This window comes from Oncorhynchus gorbuscha, linkage group LG05 (assembly GCF_021184085.1).
Source record: "Oncorhynchus gorbuscha isolate QuinsamMale2020 ecotype Even-year linkage group LG05, OgorEven_v1.0, whole genome shotgun sequence".
Taxonomy (NCBI): Eukaryota; Metazoa; Chordata; class Actinopteri; order Salmoniformes; family Salmonidae; genus Oncorhynchus; species Oncorhynchus gorbuscha.
In genome coordinates, this window is record NC_060177.1 from 68,895,837 (window position 1) to 68,922,811 (window position 26,975).

General features: G+C 45.4%; 2 protein-coding genes and 1 long non-coding RNA gene across 3 annotated transcripts; 2 read left to right on the forward strand and 1 right to left on the reverse strand.

Annotated features, from left to right (window-relative positions):
* Nucleotides 1-375: 375 nt before the first annotated feature.
* LOC124036403 (neurofilament heavy polypeptide-like) lies at nt 376-5,780 on the reverse strand. The gene is made up of 4 exons (XM_046350961.1): nt 4,881-5,780; nt 2,967-3,166; nt 2,760-2,884; nt 376-2,568 (listed from the first exon to the last, which is right to left on the reverse strand). The coding sequence occupies exons 1-4, from the start codon at nt 5,728-5,730 to the stop codon at nt 1,053-1,055; spliced, it is 2,691 nt and encodes an 896-aa protein (XP_046206917.1). The 5' UTR covers nt 5,731-5,780; the 3' UTR covers nt 376-1,052.
* Nucleotides 4,963-11,829, forward strand: LOC124036405. The gene is made up of 3 exons (XR_006838909.1): nt 4,963-5,687; nt 11,229-11,598; nt 11,691-11,829. It is a non-coding gene; the product is annotated as an uncharacterized LOC124036405 (long non-coding RNA).
* A 3,589-nt stretch (nt 11,830-15,418) lies between these two features.
* LOC124036406 (valosin containing protein) lies at nt 15,419-26,741 on the forward strand. Its single transcript, XM_046350962.1, has 17 exons — nt 15,419-15,575; nt 16,809-16,920; nt 17,124-17,296; nt 17,401-17,543; nt 19,028-19,158; nt 19,406-19,537; nt 19,715-19,817; nt 19,937-20,070; nt 20,311-20,446; nt 20,541-20,653; nt 21,877-22,041; nt 23,767-23,889; nt 24,175-24,387; nt 24,558-24,866; nt 25,065-25,220; nt 25,331-25,485; nt 26,198-26,741. Exons 1-17 carry the CDS (start codon nt 15,559-15,561, stop codon nt 26,301-26,303), a joined length of 2,421 nt encoding a protein of 806 aa, XP_046206918.1. The 5' UTR covers nt 15,419-15,558; the 3' UTR covers nt 26,304-26,741.
* Nucleotides 26,742-26,975: the final 234 nt, after the last annotated feature.

The following is a 26,975-nucleotide window of genomic DNA, read 5'->3' on the forward strand; positions in this document are numbered from 1 at the left end:
ACACCCCTCTCACACTTCAACTTCCTCCCTCTCACACACACCTCATCTTCCTCACCTCCACTGTGCTTCTCTTCATACCACCTTAGCACTCAGACAGTGTACTGTTCAGAACTGTTCCTTCCTTCGTAGTGTGTATGCTGAAATGTACATGAGAAGAACATGACAGAAGCTATAGCATTTACGTCATTTAGTTCAGTGTCTTAGTACTGTACCAGGAAATGATCTATTTTAGCGAGCTAATTTGTCTCTAAGTGAGCACATCAGATCAAGACCATCACAGCAGCCATCCGTATCATTCACACCAGAGTAATACAGTATCTCTTTGCATTTGTATTAGAGTAATATAATAATGACAACACACAGAAATATTTTGGTTTTAACTTTTATTATTTCATCTGTTTGTATTGCATACTCTCAGCAGTTTATACATAGAACAGTCATCCCTGACTTCAGAGTTCTCCTCACTGGCCTAGGTATCATTACTGACCACAGCACAGTGAGTCAGCACAACCATCAGACAGGGAGCTGTTTAAGATGCACAATGAGCAGGTTTGTAGTCTTTCTCTGCTTTTTATAGTTGTTAATATAATATACACATTTATATCTTCATAAATATACACATACAGTACAATATATTGATCTGTCACAATCTTTTATAGACATTTGTTGACATTGTTACCCTTGAAGGCTTTAGAAGGTGCATAGCCCTGTGCTGTGCTCCCAGCCAAGGCAAAGCTGCTGTTTTAATGCACTTATTATTTACGGGCAATTATATAGATACAATTCAGATAGAGTTTAGAGCATTCTGCATTCACTACAGTCATAGATTAGAAGAAGCATCATATCAGGGTTGAGTACCCGGGGGATAGTAACTAGAGAAAAGCTATTGCTTTGTTTGTTTTACTGTTTGTCTCCTGCTCTGTTCTGCTTCCCTTTGGCTTCCCTTTACAAAGGCTGCTTAGGGCTTCAGAAGCCCCCCCCCCCCCCCCCCCACCTCCCGATAGTTCCTTGGCGTCTCTCTTCTCCTGGCTCATATGCAGCGTGTTAGTGACTCACTTCTTGGCTTTCTCGTCTTTGACCTCAGTGCTAGAAGATTTCTTGTCTTTGACTTCAGTGCCAGAAGATTTCTCGTCTTTGACTTCAGTGCCAGAAGATTTCTCGTCTTTGACTTCAGTGCCAGAAGATTTCTCGTCTTTGACTTCAGTGCCAGAAGATTTCTCGTCTTTGACCTCAGTGCTAGAAGATTTCTCGTCTTTGACTTCAGTGCCAGAAGATTTCTCGTCTTTGACTTCAGTGCCAGGAGATTTCTCGTCTATGACTTCAGTGCCAGAAGATTTCTTGTCCTTCTCTGCCTTCCCTACCTCCTTCGTATCCTTTGCCTCTTTACTGTCAGATGCTTTAGAGGCCTCCTTCTTGTCCTCCTTCTTATCCTCCTCCTTCACCTCCTCTTTGGGCTCTGCTTTCTTCTCCTTTGTGCTCTCTGTTTTCTGTGGTGATTCTTTGGGGGCAGGCTTCACCTCTACCTGGGGTGTGTCATCTGTTTTGGCTTGTTTCTCCTCTTCTCTCTTAGCAGGGCCGTGGCTCTCCTTGGCGGGGGCGGGCTTTTCCTCTACAGGCTTGGCCGGGGTGGCAGCAGGGGGGGCAGGTGTTGGGGTCTCAATCTTGGGATTCTCATCTGGCTTGCTCTCCTTGGGATCTGGTTTGTCTGTCTTCTCCTCAACCTTCTCCTCTTTAGGCTGGCTCTCACATTTCTCCTTCTCCTTGGGTTCTGGCTCTTGTTTCTTTTCCTCCTTTACAGGCTGGGGTTGTTCCTTCTCTTTCTTCTCCTGCTTGGCCAGTTTGTCTTCTGCAGGGGGCTTGGCCTTCTCCTGGATGGGGGACTTGGGTTCAGGAGACTTTGGGAGAGGGGATTTGGGAGTGGGAGACTTAGACTCTGGGGATTTGCTGGGGAGAGATGTAGATGTTGGTGATTTCACAGCTGTGGGTGATTTGGGGAGGGGAGATTTGGCAGGTGATTTGGGGAGGGGAGATTTGGCTTGGGGTGATTTGGATTCAGGTGATTTGGGGGCAGGTGATTTGGGGGCAGGAGATTTGGCGGGTGATTTGGGGAGGGGAGATTTTGATTCAGGTGATTTGGGGGCAGGTGATTTGGGCTGGAGGGTTTTGGGGGGAGATTGGGGAGATTTGGATGGAGACGAAGCAGCCTTTTCAGGTGACTTAGACTTCTCTTCCTCTTTCTCCTCACCTGCCTCCACTTCCTCTCCCCCCTTATCCTCAACTCCCTTTCCTTCTCCCTCTTCTTCCTCAGCTTTGGTCTCATCCTCTTCCTCCTCCTTTTCTCCCTCTTCCTCTTCCTCCTTCTCTTCTTCCTTTTCTGTCTCCTCTCCCTTTTCCTCTTCCTCATCTTCTGCTTCCTCTGTCACCTCAGTGACCTGTGTCTCATCCGTCTGTTCCTCCAGTATGACTGTGTCTGAGAGCTCCTCCCCCTTCAGCTTCAGGTGGGCAGAGGAGTAGGAGTACAGGCTTGGCCCAGGTATGAACCGAGTCTCCTCCCCTTCCAGCAACTTCCTGTTTAGGGGAAGAACACAGGAAGTACAGTCTGAATTGTGTGTGTCAATACAGTCTCCTGTTCAAAAACATATCAGTAATGATTCTGTGATGATCATGTTTTTTCCACAAGAGCAGGGTTTATTTAGAGATCTGAGTCTGCATGAGTGCACCAACAAAATAATATACCACACCCTTAACCTCTGACCCACCTGTAGGCTGCTATCTCTATGTCCAGAGCCATCTTGACGTTCAGCAGCTCCTGGTATTCTCTCAGCTGGCTGGCCATCTCCCACTTAGTACTCTTCAGTTCACCGTCCAGCTGACGAATAGTCTCCTACACACATAAATTTTGGTGAGAAATGCGTGCCAAAGTGTAGGCAAAGAGAAGAGCCAGACTGGCAGAAGAGTTTACGTACCTGTAGTGAGTGGATATCTCCATGGTGTCTGTCCTCAGTCTCCATGCATTGTCTCTCCAGTGAGTCCTTGGTTCCTCTGAGGGTCTCCAGTTCGATGGTGCGGCTCTGCAGCTGCCGTCTGTACTCTGCTATCTCATCCTGGGCACCACGGATCGCATCTGTGTTAGAGTGAGCTGCATCTGCCAACCGCTCCATACGCACTACAGGAGAGAGGTGTGAGGTTGGGGAACAGGGTCAGAGACAGGGTTTTAGAGGTCATAGAGACAGGGGCTATAACAACCCTATACTCTCAGATAGTGTCTTTTCCTTGTATCCTCTCATTGTCTCTTTTCCTCCGTGACCACCACAGAGGTCGGTCATTGAGAACACAAATCCTCTCCTCCAGGAGTAACCTTGACAGTGTCTGTCTGTCTGTCTGTCTGAGGTCTGACTCAGCTACAGGACACTGAACAACATGCTGCCAGAGTCAGCCGGACAGCTCCATCACAGTCGGCTTCAGAGCTACAAAGAGGGGGAATGGTCACTGGTAGGAGGACTGTTGAATCAGGGAGGTGGTGGACTAGTACAAATCAAGCCATGCACAACATTTATCCATCCATTCAGAGAGTTTAACTAAGGTCTCTAATCCTAATTCTAGCACCAACACTGGTACATAACATAGTTAGGACACAATAGCATTGCTTGTGGGTCTATGGGGACAGGTCATGACCCTGATGGCTGAGCTAGAGGTGGAGGCCTGCATTATCCCTGATCTTATTGTTATTGCCCTCTGATCTCTTCTATCAGGTAGAGGCAGTAGCCCTCAGGAAATTCTATAATGTTATGAAGGTTAGAAAACATACACAACACTCACTGGAAACCACACACACAAGGCCACAACATCCTCAAACACATAATCACCAAACACAGGCAAACCCCCACAGTCACATTAATAGAAATATAATCCATTGATTCTATTTCTATGGTCCCATTAACATGCTATATACACACTGTACTCAGACGCCCCCTATACATGTCATCTCACCCTGCGGCGTCTGACTCTGCAGAGGAGCGCTCCCCTTGTGGTAGGAACATGGCATGACACTCAAGAGACTGCAAGTTATAAGAAAAGGTAGGACGGTGAGATAAGATACGTGACTTTGAGTTGCAAAATATATCTGATTATGGAGTTAATGCGTGCATTCACCAGGGCCACGTCGGGAATGATTGAGAGACATATTTAATATCTTATGATGTAGGGATTGGGGGGGGGCTTTCTTGGCAAGATACATTTCCAAGGACACTAGAATGCGGCATCAGTGTTTCTAGGGACCTAATAGTGCTGACTCATAGTTGCCTGCGGCAGGAATGCATGATCAGACAGAGCACCAATAAGGCTTTCAAAACAGGACTGTTGCAGACACACATTTACACCAGACAGAACACTTTCTCCTCTCCATAAAATAAACCAATAGGCTATTTCACCACATTATTCACATATTTTATTTTTCCAAATGCAATCAGAGCCTATAATTCCATAACTATGAATGGTTCAATTCGATACTACTCTTGGGTAACACACGCTGTCATTACAGTCATTGGTGCGCACTAGATGATGTTTATGCAGTGATTTAACTGAATATATAGCCTCGAGTCTAATACAGTTAACTTCAAATGATGACCTTACAACGAATCAATGTCCCAAATAGGTTTGATAATAGCCTATAGGCCATGCACCACTATGTACCAAGAGCCTATTTGATAATAAAACAAACGAGATCCAGCCAACTCCTCCAAAGTTCAGCACCATGGACAGCAAACTGCACCGTAACATCCGAGCCCTAAAACTCTATAAACCAGGCTTTCTCATACTGACTGACACATCGCTGAGTAAAACCAGGTAAAGGTAGATTGACATAAAGTTGCGCCTCTCACCTTTGAACCATTCCTCCGCGTGCGTTGCGCTCTTGGTCGCGTGTCCATCCAGCTGAGCGCGGATCTCCCGCAGGGCGTTCGTGACGTCCGCCTTGATTGTGTCTCGAGCCTCGAAGCTCACCTGTGCACCCTGGATCTGTGCTAGCAGCTCCGCCACCTCCTCCTCGTGGTTCTTCTTCAGGAACGCTGCTTCTTCCTGCAGCGCGCTCAGCTTCTTGTCCAGCTCTAGCCGTGCGAGCCCAGACTCATCCACATACTTGTTCATTAGGCGTGCCTTGGCTTCCAGCTCCTCCCTGCTGCGTGCCTCGTCCTCGAGCCTGGTCCGCACATGTTGGATATCCTCTTCCAGGTGGTCTTGCTCCAAGAGTGCGCATGCCTTCTCCCCGGTCAGCTGCTGAACCAGACCCCTCAGGTTCCCCAGCTCGCGCTCATAGTGCTCTCCCACGGTAGCGCGCCCGGTCTGGCTCTGTCGCAGCGCTGCCGCTTCCTGCTCCAGATTCGAGTTCATCAGCTCGAGGTTCCGCACCTTATCGATGTAGCCGGCGAAACGGTCATTGAGTGTCTGCAGAATCTCCTTCTCGTTCCTCCGAGTCATGTCGCCGTTAAAGATCTCCAAGCTGTCGGCGGAGGGTGTCTGGCTGTAGGCCTGGCGGCGGCGTTGGGAGTGGAAGCCGGAGGAGGAGAGGGAAGCGGCAGGCCGGGCAGAGAGGCCCTGCGGTGTCCTGCGGTAGGATCCGTGGCCGTAGAGGTGGTCCAGTGGGTAGCTCATCTCTAAACCGAATGCAGACTGCGGCAGGATGGAGAGAGGTGAGCTTTTATACCGCGGGAGGAGAAACTCACAACTCAGCATGGACACTCTCTCTCTTTAAGGATACATCATCTTCGCTATCGTCATGCACCACTCCTTCCTCACACAGACTAACTACAGAAGAACAGCATGATGCAGCGCATGATACTTGAATTTTTACCCAATGTCCAATTGACATTAGTCAGTCACTTACATGATTTACAAATGATGTCTAATAACTTCTGACTGCAAGAATCTTGTCAGGACATTGCGTTTATGCAGATGGTTCCTACTGTATATCTAGTTTAAGCATCCATCTGGGTAAGGATCCATCTGTGTAAGAATCCATCTGTGTAAGGATCCATCTGTGTAAGAATCCATCTGTGTAAGCCCAATGTCTCGACAAGATCCTAGCTGTGGTCTGAAGCTAGGTGTCTGAGTGTGCACAATGCATCAATATGATTGTGCAATCTTCGTTACAGTAGACCAACATAATTATATCCACAACACCATGTTCACTTCAAGAAATATAGCTGATGTAACATTTCCATTTTAGGTTTCGATTATTTTATTGTGTTTGGACTAGGCTGGAAGTTTCATGTGGAGCTCTTCATTCTCTCTGTCAGTGCTCTGTGAATACATTAGAGTGTGTGTACATGTGTGTGGTTCTGTCAGGATAAGGTAAGATCCAGATGCAGACCGTATCGAAGTAACAAGGTTTATTACAGTGAACAGAGGCAAAGGTACAAGACGGCAGGCAGGTTCAGGGTCGAGACAGGCAAGGGTCAAAAACCAGGAGGGAGAGAAAAAGAGAGGTTGGAAAAAGACAGGAGCTGACAGGACAAACACTGGTAAGCTTGACAAACAAGACAAACTGGCAACAGACAAACAGAACACATAGGTATAAGTACACTGGGGAAGATGGGCGACACCTGGAGGGGGTGGAGACAAGCACAAAGACCGGTGAAACAGATCAGGGTGTGACAGGTTGAAGTGGATCTGCAGACTCACACTGCAGCGGTAACCAGACCCCTTATCAGCAGAACATTTGACATTTTAGCCACTTTAGCATGTCAGTCATTGCATACCTTAAAAAGTTATTCATGACTTGTCAGACATATCAAGATCAACTAGTCCTGGTCAGCTAATGTTTTTTTTGCTAGGTTTTTTAGCCCATAGATTTTGTTGTACAAGATGTTCCCAAATGCTGGAAGGGGGTCTTTCTCGCTCTCTCTCTTTCGCTCTCTCACACACACACACACACACACACACACACACACACACACACACACACACACACACACACACACACACACACACACACACACACACACACACACACACACACACACACACACACACACACACACACACACACACACCTGGCCCACTGACAGCTTTACACATTGTAAGAGTGTTTGAGGTTTAATGTCATAATCTGTTTTTATCATGATCCTCAGAAATAAAAGTGAATGGCCCAGCTCCAATGCAATAGTTGAGACCAGAAATACCTCTGTCAATAGCCCTGTAAAAGGGAGTGGAGATGACTGAGCATTAAGTACGCACACACAAGCACACTTGCTATTTTAGTTCAGTCCTTGTAAGTGTGTGTCAGCTGATTTGGAGTAATGTGTCTGAGGAGGATGATTCTGTCCCTACAGCACCTATTGATCAAACTCCTTTAGGATCTACACACACACACACACACACACACACACGCACACACAGGAACATGACAGAAGCTATAGCATTTACATCGTTTAGTTCTGTATTGTACCAGTAAATGATCTATTTTAGCGAACTAATTTTTCTCTGAAAGTGAGCACATCAGATAACGTCAAGACCATCACAGCAGCCATCCGTATCATTCACACCAGAGTAATACAGTATCTCTTTGCATTTGTATTAGAGTAATATAATAATGACAACACACAGAAATATTTTGGTTTGAACTTTTATTAGTTCATCAGTTTGTATTGCATACTCTCAGCAGTTTATACATAGCACAGTCATCCCTGACTTCAGAGTTCTCCTCACTGGCCTAGGTATCATTACTGACCACAGCACAGTGAGTCAGCACAACCATCAGACAGGGAGCTGTTTAAGATGCACAATGAGCAGGTTTGTAGTCTTTCTCTGCTTTTTATAGTTGTTAATATAATATACACATTTATATCTTCATAAATATACACATACAGTACAATATATTGATCTGTCACAATCTTTTATAGACATTTGTTGACCTATCTGACCTTGAAAGCCTTTGAAGAATAGTTTCATGTGCAGCTCTTCATTCTCTCTGTCTTCCAGTGTTTTGAATACATGACAGTAAACACACACACACACACACACACACACACACACACACACACACACACACACACACACACACACACACACACACACACACACACACACACACACACACACACACACACACACACACACACACACACACACACACACACACACACACACACACACACACACACACACGTTGTCATGGCCTTCTCCTCCTCAGAGGCATAAACTCTCTAATTACATATCAGTCAGACAGACAGAGCATCACATTCAGACCAGAAATAAACACTCAACACGCTCCTAGTCCCAGTTACTCACTACATCCATTATATATGAGGCCACTGCAAGTGGAGATCACTGAGCCAGAATGGAGGGGTGGAGCCAGTCCTGTATTCTCAGTTCTTGAAATGTCACTCAGTTTGATGTTTGAGGAAGGGAGGGGAAGGTATTGATGTAAGAGGGAGAGAAAGAGAAGAGGGGTGGAGGAGGGAGATGAAAAGAGGGGAAGGGAAAGATGAGAGGGAGAGGAAGAAAGAGCAAGACCTAATGGACATGGAGGGAGGAGAGAGATGATGGAGAAAGAAAATGAGAGAGAAAAGGAGGAGGACAAAGAGAGTGACCTTGGGAAGATAGAGCTCTACTGGCAGGCCTCACGAAGATGAGTCAGTTTCTATACAATTAAGCTTTTCGATTGTATTACATTGTACATGTATGTATGTATGAATGCCTGCCTGCCTGCCTGCCTGCCTGCCTGCCTGCCTGCCTGCCTGCCTGCCTGCCTGCCTGCCTGCCTGCCTGCCTGCCTGCCTGCCTGCCTGCCTGCCTGCCTGCCTGCCTGCCTGCCTGCCTGCCTGCCTGCCTGTCTCAAATCAAATGTTATTTGGGCCCAATTAGACATTTTCACTTAGGGGTGTACTCACTTATGTTGCCAGCGGTTTAGACATGAATGGCTGTGTGTTGAGTTATTTTGAGGGGACAGCAAATTTACACTGTTATACAAGCTATACACTCACTACTTTACATTGTAGCAAGGTGTACTTTCTTCAGTGTTGTCACATGAAAGATATACTCAAAATGTAACAAAAATGTGAGGGGTGTACTCACTTTTGTGATATACTGTACATGGGGTACCAGTACTGAGTCGATGTGCAGGAGTTGAAGGTAATTGAGGTAGATAAGGATACAGTGACTAAGCAATGGGATAGGTAACAAACAGCAACAGCAGAGGATGTGATGAGTCAAAAGAGATTAGAGCAAAAAGGTTCAATACAGATATTACAGGTAAATATTTAACTAACTATTTAGCAGTCGTATAGTTTGGGGGTAAAAGCTTTTCCGGGACCTGTCGGTTCCAGACTTGGTACTTCTTGCCATACCAGTAGCAGAGAAAACAGTCTATGATTTGGGTGGCTGGGGTCTTTGACCATTTTTAGGGCCTTCCTCTGACACCATCTGGTATAGAGTTCCTGGAGGGCAGTGATGTACTGGGCCATACGCATTACCCTCTGTAGTGCCTTGCAGTCGGATGCCAAGTGGTGATGTCGCCAGGCAAGTGGCTCTCAATGGTGCAGCTGTAGGACTCCTTGAGGATCTGAGGGCCCATGCCAAATCTTGTCAGTCTCTTAATGGGGTAGAGGCGTTGTCATGCCCTATTCACGACTGTGTTGATGTGTGTGGACCATGATAGTTCCTTAGCGATGTGGACACAGAGGAACTTGAAGCTCTTCCACTTCTTCCACAGCGGTTCCACAACAACCCTGTCTCTTTGGATGGGGGCGTGCTCAGCCCTCCATTTCCTGTAGTTCACGATCAGCTCCTTTGTCTTGCTGACGTTGAGGGAGAGGTTGTTATGCCGGCACCACACTGCCAGGTCTCTGACCTCCTCCCTGTAGACTATCATCGTCATCGCTGATCAAGCCTACCACTGTTGTGTTGTCTGCAAATGATGATGCTGGAGTCGTGTGAGGCCACACAATCGCAGGTGAACAGGGAATAGAGGAGGGAACTAAGCACGCATCCCTGAGAGGCCCCAGTGTTGAGGGTCAGCGTGGTGGATGTGTTGTTGCCTACCCTCACCACCTGGGGCGTCCCGTTATGAGGTCCAGGATCCAGTTGCAGAGGGAGGTGTATAATCCCTGTGTGTGTGTGTGTGTGTGTGTGTGTGTGTGTGTGTGTGTGTGTGTGTGTGTGTGTGTGTGTGTGTGTGTGTGTGTGTGTGTGTGTGTGTGTGTGTGTGTGTGTGTGTGTGTGTGTGTGTGTGTGAGAGAGAGAGAGAGAGAGAGACAGACAGACAGACAGACAGACAGACAGACAGACAGACAGACAGACAGACAGACAGACAGACAGACAGACAGACAGACAGACAGACAGACAGACAGACAGACAGACAGACAGACAGACAGACAGACAGACAGACAGACAGACAGAGAGAAAGATGGCAATAATTGTACACATGACACACACAATGACATAAACTGGAATTCTAAACTCATCCTCATCCTAATTTGAGGAATTATGTTGGTACACTCCTAAATTTCTCTTCACTGTGTTCATCTGGCGCCATCTCATGGACACTCAGTCAGGACTGTTTCCAAACTCCATACCTCTGTACAAATTATAAGGGTGTAATTGCAGACTGCAATTAGGGACAATTTACTACTTATCTTTAATATATCAAGTTACACCCATTGATCCTCGCCATTGGTCCATGGCTGCTTCATTCGTGCTGGGCACGCCCAAATTGTGGTCTGGAATCACACCATCTTGGTACCCAGGCCTACACAATGATTTAGGGGGTCCCAAGGACCTAGTCTGGAAAACGCTAGCCTGGGGAGAGATAGGAAACCCCAGACACCTTAACCGTGATATGACTAGGTTTGATGCTGTAGTAGTGATGTAACGCAAATAATATGAGGAAAACACTGTCTTTTCAATAGTCTCTCTCCTTCCCCCATCTCTCTCACCTCACCCCCCAACCTTTGTGCAGCTCTAGGGGCTGTAGGTTGTGATTGTCATCCTCACGACCCCCCAGTGTTCTGGGGTACAGTTCTAAAGACCCTGGGCTTCATGTTTACCCTGCTGCTCTGCACTAGACTGTGTGTGTGTTTGACACCCCTCGCATGTAACTAGACAGGGTTATAGTATTAGGTCATGGTAAAGTAATGAGGAATGAGGTCATGAAACAATAGCTCTTTGACAGTTACACATTGACATCTCATCACAAATGTTCATGTTGTTTTTCTGGATCCTTTTGTCTGCAGGAAGACGTGCTTTCTCTCTCTGAGGAACTGGGGGCAGGAGAGAGGGATGTACAGAATAGGGCAGGAGAGGGGGATGTGGAGATGAGTGCAGTCAGGCCAGCTGTGGTAGTGCACCCCAGGGAGCTGAAGGGCCTCCTTCACATCTGCACTGTCATCGCTCAAGGTCTGACCATTTAGAGCTCTCCATGCTGGTTAGTTTAACCTGTCCAGGGTAGAGAGGTTAACCCTTACCTGTCCAGGTACTGAGCTGCTGTCTGAGGGGCGGTGTTCAGAGGCCCTGACTGTTCTTCAGAGAGACCCCTCCCCCTTGGCCCCAAGAGACCTGCTGGCCCAGATACACACCCTCATACGCCTCTGCCTCAGTGGCAAGGTACACACTCACACACACCTCAGAAGCCTCTCAGATGCATGGTGAGAGAGAGTGCGATGACCAATGGTGTGTGTGCGTGTGTTTATGTGTAGGGTCATCCCGTCAGTGCTGTGTTATAGGAAGGCTTTGGAGACAGACATGGGGTGTGTGTGTGCACTGCACCAGAGCCTCCTGGTTAACAGACAGCACGACGGAAACACACAAGCAGAGATCCAGGCTCTACACCTGATACACTCAGTGAGTAACACACACACACACACACACACACACACACACACACACACACACACACACACACACACACACACACACACACACACACACACACACACACACACACACACACACACACACACACACACACACACACACACACACACACACACACACACACACAGAATATAGGCATCTATCTGATGCTGCAGTTGACTGAGGTGTGAGGGATCTTGTCTCTGTACCAGGCTCTGTACATGCCACTTGCCACTCAGCCTGCTGTGGCCCCACCTCCTCCCATTTGCCCCGCCTCTCTGCTCCCTGGCCAATCCTTGTCCAGCCTGCTTTCAGTCCCCTCCCACCTCAGCATACTACACAGTCTGGCTCAAAAGTGTGTACTCCACGGAAGGCAAGTTCCCAGACAGCCGACATTGAATATTTTTTTCTCTATAAAGCCAATATGTAATTTATAGGCATATACAACATATTGCATTGGGACCAATGAAGTGGGTGGAGTAGAAAGTGCTGCTAGGTATTTAGACCACATTCCCCCATGAAATAACACCATATATAGATTCTACAGGCCCCACTGAGTAATCCCAACCCCACTTTTACCTCGACACAGAGAATCGTTTTTTTCTCTACAGCCCAATATTGTGAACAGTCTGAACATTGTAGCCTAGTGGTTAAGAGCTCTAGACCCAAACTGTTATAGACCTATATCCATCCTGCCCTGCCTTTCTAAAATCTTTGAAAGCCAATTTAACAAACTGATCACAAACCATTTTTAATCGTACCTTCTCCACTATGCAATCTGATTTCCGACCTGGTCATGGGTGCACCTCAGCCACGCTCAAGGTCCTAAATGATATCATAACCGCCATCAATAAAAGACAGTACTGTGCAGCTGTATTCATCGACCTGGCCAAGGATTTCGACTCTGTCAATCACCACATTCTTATCAGCAGACTCAATAGCCTCGGTTTCTCAAATGACTGCCTCGCCTGGTTCACCAACTACTTCTCAGATGGAGTTCAGTGTGTCAAATCGGAGGGCATGTTGTCCGGACCTCTGGCAGTCTCTATGGGGGTGCCACAGGGTTCAATTCTCGGGACGGCTCTTTTCTCTGTATATATCAATGATGTCGCTCTTGCTGCTGGTGATTCTCTGATCCTCCTCTACGCAGAAGACACCTTTCTGTAAACATCTGGCCCTTCTTTGGACATCTGGCCTCCAACAGCTTTTAACTGCTAATCAAACTAAATGCATGCTCTTCAACCGATTGCTGCCCGTGTAGCTGATGAGAAATGGCTAGCTAGTTAGCGCTAGTGGCGTTTCAATCGGTGACGTCACTTGCTCTGAGACCTTGAAGTAGTGGTTCCCCTTGCTCTGCAAGAGCCGCGGCTTTTGTGGAGCGATGGGTAACGATGCTTCGAGGATGACTGTTGTCTGTGTGCAGAGCGCCCCTAGTTTGCGCCCAGGTCGGGGTGAGGGGACGGACGTAAAGTCTATACTGTTACACCCGCACCCGCCCAACTAGCATCACTACTCTGGACGGTTCTGTCCTAGAATATGTGGACAACTACAAATACCTAGGTGTCTGGTTCGACTGTAAACTCTCATTCCAGACTCACATTAAGCATCTCCAATCCAAAATTAAATCTAGAATCAGCCTCCTATTTCGCAACAAAGCCTTCTTCACTCATGCTGCCAAACATACCTCGTAAAATTGACTTTCCTACCGATCCTTGATTTTGGCAATGTCATTTACAAAATAGCCTCCAACACTCTACTCAGCAAATTGGATGTAGTCTATCACAGTGCCATCCGTTTTGTCACCAAAGCCCCGTATACTACCCACCACTGCGACCTGTATGCTCTCGTTGGCTTGCCCTCTCTACATGTTCGTCGCCAAACCCACTGGCTCCAGGTCATCTATAAGTCTTTGCTCGGTAAAGCTCCGCCTTATCTCAGCTCACTGGTCACTATAGCAACACCCACCAGTAGCACGCTCTCCAGCAGGTATATTTCACTGGTCATCCCCAAAGCCAACACCTCATTTGGCCACCTCTCCTTCCTGTACTCTACTGCCAATGACTGGAACGAATTGCAAAAATCACTGAAGCTGGAGACTTTTATCTACCTCCCTAACTTTAAGCATCAGCTGTCAGAGCAGCTTACCGATCACTGTACCTGTACACAGCCCATCTGTAAATAGCACACCCAACTACCTCATCCCCATATTGTTTTTTTGTTTTTTTTCTATTTTGCACCCCAGTATCTCTACTTGCACATCATCATATGGACATCTATCATGTGCACATCACTCCAGTGTTAATGCTAAATTGTAATTATTTCACCTCTATGGCCTATTTAATGCCTTACCTTCCTAATCTTACTACATTTGCACACACTGTACATAGACCTTTTCTATTGTGTTATTGACTGTATGTTTGTTTATCCCATGTGTAACTCTGTGTTGTTGTTTTTGTCGCACTGCTTTGCTTTATCTTGGCCAGGTCGCAATTGTAAATGAGAACTTGTTCTCAACTGGCCAACTGGTTGAATAAAGGTGAGAGAAAAAAACATGCTGCTGGAGACCAGAGGTGTCCGTTGAGAGAAAGGCAGGTTGAGTTTGCCAAGATCAGAGTAGTACATACAGTGTTGTACGCTGAGGAAGTGAAGAGAGTAGTAAAGGAAGATGGGTCCAGGGCCTGGGAGCCTAAGAGGATCCCTGTGAGTAGGCCGAAGCCAATAGAGAGTGATAGGAATAACTGTACTTCAGTAAGGTTGGCTTCTTAGCGTTCATAGCCATTGTTATCAACTGTTCTGCAGAGGAATTACAAGGTGTGTTGAGCAATAGTGTCCCGCACTACCAGGCTGCTGGCTTGGTGTAGGATCAGATAGGGCCAAGTAGTGGAATAGTGGGGATGTTTTTTAATAGGTGTAGGTTTAGTTGGTAGGGCAATATTTCTACGATGTGTAATGAACTCATACACAGAACCAGATAAGAGGAATACATAGGGAGGCCTTGAATGCGGTGCGAGAGAGGCAGGTTGAGGTTACCAGGGTTAGAGTAGAGGAGAGGTTGTCATATGCTGAGGTAGTGAAGAAAGTTGAGGAAGATGTATCAAGGGGGAGGGATCCTGAGAGGATTCATGTGAGTAGTAGATCTGTATCAGTACAGAGGAATAGGCCAAGGAGTGATATATGCTTCAGTAAGATTGGCTTTTTATAGCGTTCATAGTAATGGTTATCAACTGTACTGAAGTTATGGTTGCAGCTGCAGAGAAGTATTTGGGTGTACGAGATTTGAGGTCAGAAGATAGTGTTGATTGGTGGTGTCCCGTTCTTTCAGGCTGTTGGCATGAGGTAGGACTAGATAGGTTTAAATAGTGGAGTAGGGTGGTGTTTTTTTTAATGAGTGTAGGGATAGGTTAAATGTTCATTTATTTTCCTTTTTTCAAGTAAAGCATAAGGGTGTTATAACCCAGTCTAGTTGGTGGTGGTAATGCAACATTTATTGGATGCCAACCGCATCGACGAAGAAGAGGCCTTGAATGGCCTCACACTCCACTACTGTAGGTGGTGGTGTATGCACCACATGGATGCGATTCGCCAATACAAATGTAAAGAAGAAGAGCTCAATAGAACGTTGTGAAGTTACTTTGCGGACAAAGCTTAACAAATAGCTACAGTAGCTACTTTTTATTTATACACATTAGCTATTTCAGGAGGAGTAACACCATGGCCTCGGGGGGAGAGTAAGTATAAATAGATACAAAGGTGTATTTTTTACAAGCGAATTAGCTAGCTTAGCACCTAGACTCTTCTGGTATTTTACCTCAGCTAGCTAGTTAGCATATTGGATGTCATGCCATACTAACATTACGGTTTATGGAAGACTCTTACTACGAGTGAATTTAGCTAGCTAGTTAGGTAACCAAGTATTAGCTAACGTTAGCACGTAACGTTATACACTGTAATTGGGACCAGTCAATGGAATGTCCAAAACTACCGTACATGACTGACAGACGTTTGTATCTAGCTAGCTAACGTTAGGCAACTTAACCTGACAAAAAGTAGCTAGCTGGGCCTACCGGCACAGTTTGCTAACCAATGTTAACATATGTTTCTAACGAGCTAGCCTGTGACCCTCTGGCTTGACAAACTTATCCAAGGACCCATGATGATGAATTAGAGGCAGGACACATTTTTTAAATACATTACCATGTAAATGTGTTAAGGTTAGTTAGCCAACTCGCTAAGTGGTTGGGTAGCTAGCTAACTGTCAAAGCTGGAAACTAACGTTAACATGTTAGCCTAACGTTACCCGTTTAGTTAGCTAGCTAATAAACGTATCATTCAAAGTGTAATGACGGTTTAGGTCATTTAGGAAATATATATATATATATGTAAGGTGTGTCCTTTTGCTGTGTCACCTGCAGCTTGGCTACTAGTAGCTAGTTAGCAAACATTAGCTGGCGATGAATGAACAGTATTTCAGTATTTCGGATTTAGCTAACGTCAGCGAAGCTATTTAGCTGATCATGAAACAAAGTGTACAATATGAAAGTTGGCCAAGTTAAGTGATTGCGCGATGTTAAATTACTAGCTTTGCAAAGACGGCATTTATAGCCAGCTATACTGATCTAGTTAGCTAGCTAATGACGTTGTTAATCAATATTCCCAATAGGTCAAGGATTTTTATTTTTTATTTAACCGTTATTTAACTAGGCAAGTCAATTAAGAACAAATTCTTAACAATGACGGCGTACACCGGCCAAACCAGGACGTCGCTGGGCCAATTGTGCACTGCCCTGTGGGACTCCCAGTTATGGACGGTTGTGATACAGCCTGGATTCGAACCAGGGTGTCTATAGTGACACCCTGGTGCAGAGTCTTAGACCGCTGCGCCACTTGGGAGCTCAAGTATTAATGTAACTGAAATATCAGACAGTCAGGTTTAACTTATCGCTTTTGTTTGTTTCACCCAGATCCAAAAATGATGATCTATCCACTGCGATTCTGAAGCAGAAGACCAGACCTAACAGATTGATTGTTGATGAATCCATCAATGAAGACAACAGTGTGGTCTCTCTCTCTCAGGTAGGCAAAGGTGATTGGGTGGATTTGTAACCTCATCCTCTGTTCACAGTCCCAGAATGTAATTATTCTGGCTCTAAGCAAGCATGTGTTATTTTGATTCTCAGCTGCTGCTGTGGCAAAGATCTGTAAATGATCTGATCCTGCTGTACTAAAAGTATTTAGAACATCTAGTGAGACTCATGGTGTTCATACTCTGTTTTTAGGCAAAGATGGATGAGCTGCAGCTGTTTCGTGGAGACACAGTGCTGATGAAGGGGAAGAAGCGCAGGGAGTCAGTATGTATTGTTTTGTCTGACGACACCTGCTCTGATGAGAAGATCCGCATGAACCGTGTGGTCCGCAACAACCTCCGCGTCCGTCTGGGGGATGTCATCAGGTACACATACAGATGCACACACACGGGAACAAACAAGTTTGTTTTTGTACATATGCCCAAAGCAAATTTAGATGAGTGATGTTTCTCTATTCTTCCTGTTGCAGTATCCAGCCGTGTCCTGATGTGAAGTATGGGAAGAGGATCCACGTTCTGCCTATTGATGATACAGTGGAGGGAATCACTGGCAATCTATTTGAGGTCTACCTCAAACCCTACTTCCTAGAGGCCTACAGGCCCATCCGCAAGGGTCAGTACACACACTAGGGATGAGCATTTGAAATAATTTCACTATTCACGTAAAATATATTTTTCCGGATATTCGTATAGTCAAAATTATATATAATAATCTCTACTCTTTTGACCAATCGGATTTAGAGGTCGACTGATTTGAATTAGGGCCGATTTCAAGTTTTTTAGCAATGCTTGCTTCACAGTGATGTTTATGACTTCAAATCTATCAACTCCTGAGATTAGGCTGGCAATACTAAAGTGCCTATTAGAACACCCAATAGTCAAAGGTATATTAAATACAAATGGTATAGAGAGAAATAGTCGACGCATCATAATTCCTATAATAACTACAACTTAAACTTCTTTACTGGGAATATTGAACCACCAGCTTGCATATGTTCTCATGTTCTGAGCAAGGAACTTAAATGTTAGCTTTTTTACATGGCACATATTGCACTTTTACTTTCTTCTCCAACACTGTGTTTTTGCATTATTTAAACCAAATTGTGCATGTTTCATTATTTATTTGAGACTAAATAGATTTGATTTATGTATTAAGTTAAAATAAGTGTTAATTGTTCATTTCAGTATTGTTGTAATTGTTATTTATTACAAATTCTACGAAATATTACAAATTGTAATATATATTACAAAATATATGTCGGCCGATTTATTCGGTATTAGCTTTTTTCGGTCCTCCAGTAATCGATATCGGCGTTAAAATCATAATCGGTTGACCTCTAATCAGAATGATGCCGCAGCAGATAGTGTACAGTTGGTTTCAGGGTGCTATTCCAGTAGTTTTTAGCTAACAGTAGCCTAGGCTAACAGTGAACGTGAAGTGAAGTCTAATGTTCGCCATAATAGAACAGATTATATATATAATAATAAAAAAGTTTTCTGGTTAGTGTTTTGCATTAATCTGTGTCAGGTCTTGTGGACCCTCTGTTGGTGTGCATCTGTAGGCTAACTGCTATTTGAAGTGGGGAAAATGGCATACCGCTGTCAGGGTTGACCAGAGGGCTAAATTAGCTATGATCGTCAAATGTAAAACGCAACCCATAACCTATGAGAGAGAATTTGCTTGAAAATAAAACATTCACTTTGTGTGTCCCTAGAACTAGGCTGCATTTACAGTTCTGTTAACAATTAACTGCAAATGCCATGGGACATCTGAAGCAGCAGTAGCTCAATGCGCCGTACATAAACACTACATTCTAAAGTTTGTTGTTTTATTAAATTAAGCATTTCACATGTCATTGTATATCCTTGTGTGTAACATGGACCATTTCATTTAAACAGCTTTTTCATTGTTAAAATATGCCTTAAAAAATTATCCCAAAATGTGTTCAAATACGAATGTCTGTTCAGATGTCTGGATAGTCGATTAACTGTGCCCATCCCTAACATACACCTGTTACCAATCGTTTTGTTTCAAAACAGCACGGGTGAACAATTGTTTGTTCTATATTTTATTCTGTAATTTGTCATTGAGTGTAGGTGATATCTTCCTGGTTCGGGGGGGTATGCGTGCGGTGGAGTTCAAGGTGGTGGAGACTGACCCCAACCCCTATTGCATCGTTGCCCCCGATACCGTAATCCACTGCGAGGGAGAGCCTATCAGGAGAGAGGTGGGTCACAACCTCAACCAATTGCTTGTGGGCAGAGCACTCTTAATTTAGCCTATGTAAATCTAGGCATTGTACTTTTAGCCAATTAGCGTTGCTTTTCTCCGAGTCCACAGCAAGAGGGTCGAGTAGGAATATGTAATGAATCGGGACCTATGTATCCTGAAGTCCCTGCAAATACCTAGCCCTAGTAAGCAAACAAACTCTCAAGCCTCAGATTTATTTCTGTGTGTGTTTTCTGTGTGTGTAGGATGAGGAGGAGTCCCTGAATGAGGTGGGCTATGACGATATCGGAGGAGTGAGGAAGCAGCTGGCTCAGATCAAGGAGATGGTGGAGCTGCCACTCAGACACCCTGCACTATTCAAGGCTATAGGAGTCAAGGTAACACACACCGTTCACTATCTTCAAGGCCTTGTGTTAGTCTACGCACTTTCTTGAACAGTAAAGAGTTTAAAAACATGTTTTCCAGACTTGAAAGTCAACCATTTCAATTGGCTTAAGCATTTTTCACTATTGGAAATGTTCTAATGACTGACATGAACCTGTACTCCCCTCCAGCCCCCCCGTGGTATCCTGCTATACGGACCCCCCGGTACAGGAAAGACACTGATTGCCAGAGCTGTCGCTAATGAGACTGGAGCCTTCTTCTTCCTCATCAACGGTGAGATTCTAAACCTTACCCTTTCCCTGGCAGAGGTTCAGTGTTCATGATAAGTCATTGTACTCTTGCTGTTTTGATGTTGCTCTGTATGGCCCTTCTGTCTGTGTTCCTGTCCGTAGGGCCTGAGATCATGAGTAAGCTGGCTGGAGAGAGTGAGAGCAACTTGAGGAAGGCCTTTGAGGAGGCTGAGAAGAACTCTCCTGCCATCATCTTCATTGATGAGCTGGACGCTATCGCTCCAAAGAGAGAGAAGGTGTGGGGGAGAGAGAATGGGTATTAATGGTGTCCATCAGTTGATGTGCAGACCAAGAGAATAAAAATGGAATACAAAGGAAATGGAAAAATCCTTCTAAAGGGTCCCCCAACTATGACATTGTATCACTTCAATAAAAACAAAGTGCAGCAGCTATGAACTGATCTGACATTTTCTGTAGACCCATGATTGGATGGAGAGGTATATCCTGCTGTTGTTGACATGCGTGTGTGTTTGTAGACCCATGGAGAAGTGGAGAGGCGTATCGTGTCTCAGCTGCTGACCCTGATGGACGGGCTGAAGCAGAGGGCTCATGTCATTGTCATGGCAGCCACCAACAGACCCAACAGCATAGACGCTGCACTTAGGAGATTTGGTACGTATACATATTTTTACGGGTTGGTTACAGGGTGTTTTTATTGTGCCGTTATATTGGTTGCTTTAATGCTCCAACGTGCTTGTGCCTACAGGGCGTTTTGACAGGGAGGTGGACATTGGAATCCCTGATGCTACAGGCAGACTGGAAATCCTGCAGATCCACACCAAGAACATGAAACTGAATGACGATGTTGACCTTGAACAGGTGTGTGCTGACTCTTGGCCTGCGTCCCAAATGGAATCCTAATCCCTACCGCCCTGGTCAAAAGTGCTGCACTGAGGCCTCCCGCAGCGTTCTAAGGTACTGCATCGTAGTGCTTGTTGCATCACAACAGACCCGGGTTGGATCCCAGGTTGTGTTACAACCGGCCATGACCGGAGTCCCATAGGGTGAGGCACAGTTGGCCCAGTGTCGTTAAGGGCAAGGTTGGGCCGGTGGGGGCTTTACTTGGCTCATCACGCTGTAGCAGCGACTCGTGGTGGGCCGGGCGCTTGCAAGCTGTTTGGCGAGTCGTCAGTTGAACAGTGTTTACTCCGATACATTGGTGCAGCTGGCTTCTGGGTTAAGCGGGCAGGTGTTAAGAATCGTGGTTAGGTGGGTCATGTTTTGGAGGACATATTACTCAACCTTCGTCTCTCCTCAGCCCGTTAGGGAGTGTGCAGCAATGAGACCCAAATTGGATCGCAGTTGGATATCACGAAAAGGGGGGTAAAATCCTTGTCTGCGCTGGGACAAGGAAAATAATTGTCAGATAAGAAGAATATAGATTTAAGTTGTCCGAATGGACAAGTAAAAAAAATAAAAATCACAAATCAGAATAATTGTTTGATATTGTGATCAGAATTAAATATCACAAATCAGAATAATTGTTTGATATTGTGATCAGAATTAAATAAGAGAGGCCAACATTGTTCCAATGTTAATAGATTACTCCCATCTACCAGCCCAATCCACAACACCCTAGTAAAATCCAAGTCTAATTGACGGTAATAGTGCTCACTGTTGTCCCTTGTGGCCGATTTTGAAGGAGGACATCGGGAAATAATTGTCCAATTTCAATGTCAATCTTGACCGATCTTCCTAAATAGGCAGCATAGCCTAAATTTGTCAGATTATCTATGGTAAGAAAAATATTTTTAAAAGTGGTTATTTGCTTCATACAGTGATGTAAAAATGGTTGGACCATTTTATTTGGGGACAAGTGACTTGAGCTTTTGCACAAAATAAAAAATCTGTCCTACTTGTCCAATGGACAAGTGACAAAAAAAGTTGTAAATTCCTGATTGAAGGAATAGGGTGCCATTTGGAACACATCCTGGGTGTGTGTCTTGTTAGGTGGCTGACATACATTTCCCACACCCATTGAACTGGTAGCATTGTGTTCCGAGGCTGGCCTGCGTGTTAACTCCCCCTGTATCTCCGTGTAGGTGGCTAATGAGACCCACGGCCACGTGGGTGCTGACCTGGCTGCCCTGTGCTCTGAGGCTGCTCTCCAGGCCATCAGGAAGAAGATGGACCTAATCGACTTGGAGGACGAGACCATCGATGCGGAGGTCATGAACTCCCTGGCCGTTACCATGGACGACTTCAGGGTAGGAAACGCACTACCAAGTGTTGACTGTCTCTACCTAGGGTAGAATACACAGTCTACCACAACCCAGTACATAATAACTATACTACTCCTGGTTATGTATACAGTTGAAGTCGGAAGTTTACATACACCTTAGCCAAATACATTTCAACTCAGTCTTTCACAATTCCTGACATTTAATTCTAGTAAAAATTCCCTGTTTTAGGTCATTTAGGATCACCACTTCATTTTATGAATGTGAAATGTCAGAATAATAGTAGAGTGATTTATTTGAGCTTTTATTTCTTTCATCACATTCCCAGTGGGTCAGAAGTTTACATACACTCAATTAGTATTTGGTAGCATTGCCTTTAAATTGTTAAACGTGGGTCAAACGTTTCGGGTAGCCTTCCACACGCTTCCCACAATAAGTTAGGTGAATTCTGGCCCATTCCTCCTGACAGAGCTGGTGTAACTGAGTCAGGTTTGTAGGCCTCCTTGCTCGCACACTTTTTCAGTTCTGCCCACAAACTTTCTGTAGGATTGAGGTCAGGGCTTTGTGATGGCCACTCCAATACCTTGACTTTGTTGTCCTTAAGCCATTTTGCCACAACTTTGGAAGTATGCTTGGGGTCATTGTCCATTTGGAACCAAGCTTTAACATCCTGACTGATGTCTTGAGATGTTGCTTCAATATATCCACATCATTTTCCTCCCTCATGAAGCCATCTATTTTGTGAAGTGCACCAGTCCTTCCTGCAGCAAAGCACCCCCACAACATGATGCTGCCACCCCTGTGCTTCACGGTTGGGATGGTGTTCTTCGGCTTGCAAGCCTCCCCCTTTTTCCTCCAAACATAACGATGGTCATTATGGCCAAATAGTTCTATTTTTGTTTCATCATACCAGAGGACATTTCTCCAAAAAGTACGATCTTTGTCCCCATGTGCAGTTGCAAACCGTAGTCTGGCTTTTTTATGGCAGTTTTGGAGCAGTGGCTTCTTCCTGGCTGAGCGGCCTTTCAGGTTATGTCGATATAGGACTCGTTTTACTGTGTGGATATAGATACTTTTGTACCTGTTTCCTCCAACATCTTCACATGCTCCTTTGCTGTTGTTTTGGGATTGATTTGCACTCTCCGCACCAAAGTACGTTCATCTCTAGAAGACAGAATGCGTCTCCTTCCTGAGCGGTATGACGGCTGCGTGGTCCCATGGTGTTTGTACTATTGTTTATACAGATGAACGTGGTACCTTCAGGCATTTGGAAATTGCCCCCAAGTAGGTCTTGGCTGATTTCTTTGATTTTCCCTTCATGCCAAGCAAAGAGGCAGTGAGTTTGAAAGTAGGCCTTGAAATACATCCACAGGTACACTTCCAATTGACTCATGATGTCAATTAGCTTATCAGAAGCTTCTAAAGCCAAGATGGAATTGTCCAAGCTTTTTAAAGGCACAGTCAACTTGGTGTATGTAATCTTCTGACCCACTGGAATTGTGATACAGTGAATTATATGTGAAATAATCTGTCTGTCTAAAAAATTGTTGGAAAAGTTACTTGTCATGCACAAAGTAGATGTCCTACCCGACTTAGTTTGTTTACTAAGTCGGGGGGGGTCCTAACCAAAACTAGTTTGTTAACAAAACATTTGTGGAGTGGTTGAAAAATGAGTTTAATGACTCCAACCTAAGTGTATGTAAACTTCCGACTTCAACTGTATATGATATTAAACGTGTGTTTGCATTTCAGTGGGCTCTGAGCCAGAGTAACCCATCAGCTCTGAGGGAGACGGTGGTAGAGGTTCCTAACATCACCTGGGGGGACATTGGAGGACTGGAAGATGTCAAGAGGGAGTTGCAGGAACTGGTGCAGGTACGATGTGCGCGCACACAAACACATTTAAAATGATTTATTTGAATCCACAAATCACATTAGTCGAAGGATTCAAACATTTCATAAGTCATGGATATATGGACACTTGTGGATGGAAAAAATAACCTTCTCCATACAGCAAGGCTGCCCGTGACCGCTGACACAGAGCAGTACCTCGCTAGCTGCTCTGCCTTCGTCCTATGCAGGCCTGCAATCAAACCGGTGCACAAAGTTTAACCTTACACACTTTGTCATACCTTACCTCTAGCTTTCTTTCCCCGATAGTACCCAGTGGAGCACCCTGATAAGTTCCTGAAGTTCGGTATGACCCCGTCTAAGGGAGTGTTGTTCTACGGGCCCCCGGGTTGCGGTAAGACCCTGCTGGCCAAGGCCATTGCCAACGAGTGCCAGGCCAACTTCATCTCCATCAAAGGACCTGAGCTTCTCACCATGTGGTTCGGAGAGTCTGAGGCGAATGTCAGGGAGATCTTTGACAAGGTATGACATAGAAGTGACTCACCAAAGTTAACATTTCTATTTGTGCGCTATGGTAGGTCATAAATCAACAAGGAGAAAAACAGTGGTCTTGTCATTGAACCCTGTGGTACACCACTACACCATTTTCAATAGTATATGGCGTAATCTACTGTGTTTTTCTGTGTGTACAGGCTCGCCAGGCAGCCCCGTGTGTGTTGTTCTTTGACGAGCTGGACTCCATAGCGAAAGCCCGTGGGGGTAATGTGGGAGACGGTGGCGGAGCGGCCGACCGTGTCATCAACCAGATCCTGACTGAGATGGACGGCATGTCCAGCAAAAAGAACGTCTTCATCATCGGCGCCACCAATCGCCCTGACATCATTGACCCTGCCATCCTTCGACCCGGCCGTCTGGACCAGCTTATTTACATCCCTCTGCCTGACGAAAAGAGCAGGATCAACATTCTCAAGGCTAACCTCCGAAAGAGCCCCATTAGCAAGGTAAAACACACACCGCTCATAAACACTACATCTTTATACACCTGTCATCATGCTAATGTAGCAAGAGCCCGATGGTAGTTGTATTATGTAACAAGATTTAGTGACTCGCACCAATATGTAAGATGTTTCAGGTGCTATAGATCTGTCATTACCCTGACGTTGATTGGTTACACCCTGTCTCCTACCTCTATCCTATAGGATGTTGATCTGGACTTCCTGGCTAAGATGACCAATGGTTTCTCGGGTGCTGACCTTACAGAAATCTGCCAGCGGGCCTGTAAGCTGGCCATCAGAGAGTGCATCGAGAACGAGATTCGCCGAGAGAGGGAGAGGCAGACCAACCCTTCTGCTATGGTCATTTCATACACACGCACACACCTCGTTCACGCCATCTCTCTTTCTCTCAGTCTACTTTTCTTTTTCAATTACCCCCCCTTCCACCCTCCCTCTATTCTCATCTCCAGGAGGTAGAGGAAGATGACCCTGTGCCAGAGATCAGGAAGGACCACTTTGAGGAGGCCATGCGATTCGCCCGCCGCTCCGTCAGCGACAATGACATCCGCAAATACGAGATGTTTGCCCAGACACTGCAGCAGAGCCGAGGCTTTGGCAGCTTCAGGTACGTTTGTGTGTGACCTCAGGGGTGTGTGTGACAGTGTTTAATGTGCTATAATTAAGCAATAAGCCCGAGGGGTTGTGGTATATTTAAGCAATAAGGCCCGAGGGGTTGTGGTATATTTAAGCAATAAGGCCGAGGGGTTGTGGTATATTTAAGAAATAAGGCCAGAGGAGGTGTGGTATATTGCCAAAATATCAGACCGTATACCACGGGTACAACAAAACATTTGTTTTTATTGCTCTAATTACGTTGGTAACCAGTTTATAATAGCAATATAAGGCACCTCGGGGGTTTGTGGTATATGGCCAATATACCACGGCTAAGGGCTGTGTCCAGGCACTCTGAAATGCGTAGTGCATAAGAACAGCCCTTAGCCGTGGTATGTTGGCCATATACCACACCCCCTCGTGCCTTTATTGCTTAATTATAAACTGGGTGATTCAAGCCCTGAGTGCTGATTGGCTGACAGCAATGTTATGTCACACCAGCCCTTAGCCGTGGTGTATTTGCCATCTACCACACCCTCTGGCCTTATTGCTAAAATATGCCACGGCTAAGGGCTGTTCTTAGGTACGAAGCAGAGTTCCTGGATACAGCCCTTAGCTGCTATATTGGCCATATTTCCATACGGCTTTAATGCTGTTTCAGCCAATCAGCATCCAGGACCCTAACTACCTGGTTTATAATGGTGACTATTGTCTTTGTCTCACAGGTTCCCATCCAGTGCTGCAGGGGGCAGTGGTCCAAGCCAGGGTACCGGGGGAACAGGCGGGGGGCCAGTGTTTAACGAGGATAACGATGACGACCTGTATGGATAGATAGATAGACAGACTGACGGATGGTGCCACAGAGTGGCCAGCTCTTATGTGATCACACCTGTACAAACATTCAAACCTGATTGACCATTTTTTTAGGACTCATCTTTCTTTCATGTTTTTTTGTTGTTGTTTGATTCCTCTCTGGTGGCAAAAGTGTGTAGCTACCTGGTTTGATCCGTCCTCAAACTGGAAGCTTCCGGTTTCTACAGACCCCGCTCAGGCGTTTCTTTTACTGCCTGCTACGGGAAGCGGGGCAGTGGATAGAGGTGAAAAGTTAAAGGTGATTGGTTGACAGTGGGGGGGGGGTTGAGTGGCCTCTGAGTTTATTATCACAACCCTATGTTACCAGCTATAAGAAAAATATTGGTAATTACTTTTTTATGAATAGCAGCATGTAATGTATGACGACAAGTTTGAAAATAAAATCTCACAAAATGACTAGTTTGATGTTATTATACAGTTCCACACTAGGTTCACCATAACAAAGTTGTCAAACCAGTTTCTCATTATTTTAGATGAGATGTCAGAGGTTTGACTTACTATGTGGGACCAGGTATCAAACCCAGGCCATCTGCATGCTTTAGGACCGTGTTAGCCCACTGAGCTAAAAAGCCTATGTATTTGCTCTGGGAGCTAACGTGAGCCCTCAGGTCTACAGGGCTAGTCCTAACA

What these genes read in the sequence shown, in the direction of transcription:
- LOC124036403 (XM_046350961.1), bottom strand. Translation starts at nt 5,730, where the DNA reads ATGCTGAGTTGTGAGTTTCTCCTCCCGCGGTATAAAAGCTCACCTCTC. An exon ending in CGCGGAGGAATGGTTCAAAG is followed by an intron (nt 3,167 to 4,880) that starts GTGAGAGGCGCA and finishes TCTCTCCTGTAG; the next exon opens with TGCGTATGGAGCGGTTGGCA. An exon ending in ATAGAGATAGCAGCCTACAG is followed by an intron (nt 2,569 to 2,759) that starts GTGGGTCAGAGG and finishes TCCCCTAAACAG; the next exon opens with GAAGTTGCTGGAAGGGGAGG.
- LOC124036406 (XM_046350962.1), top strand. An exon ending in CTTCTTCTTCCTCATCAACG is followed by an intron (nt 19,818 to 19,936) that starts GTGAGATTCTAA and finishes TCCTGTCCGTAG; the next exon opens with GGCCTGAGATCATGAGTAAG. An exon ending in TTACCATGGACGACTTCAGG is followed by an intron (nt 22,042 to 23,766) that starts GTAGGAAACGCA and finishes TTTGCATTTCAG; the next exon opens with TGGGCTCTGAGCCAGAGTAA.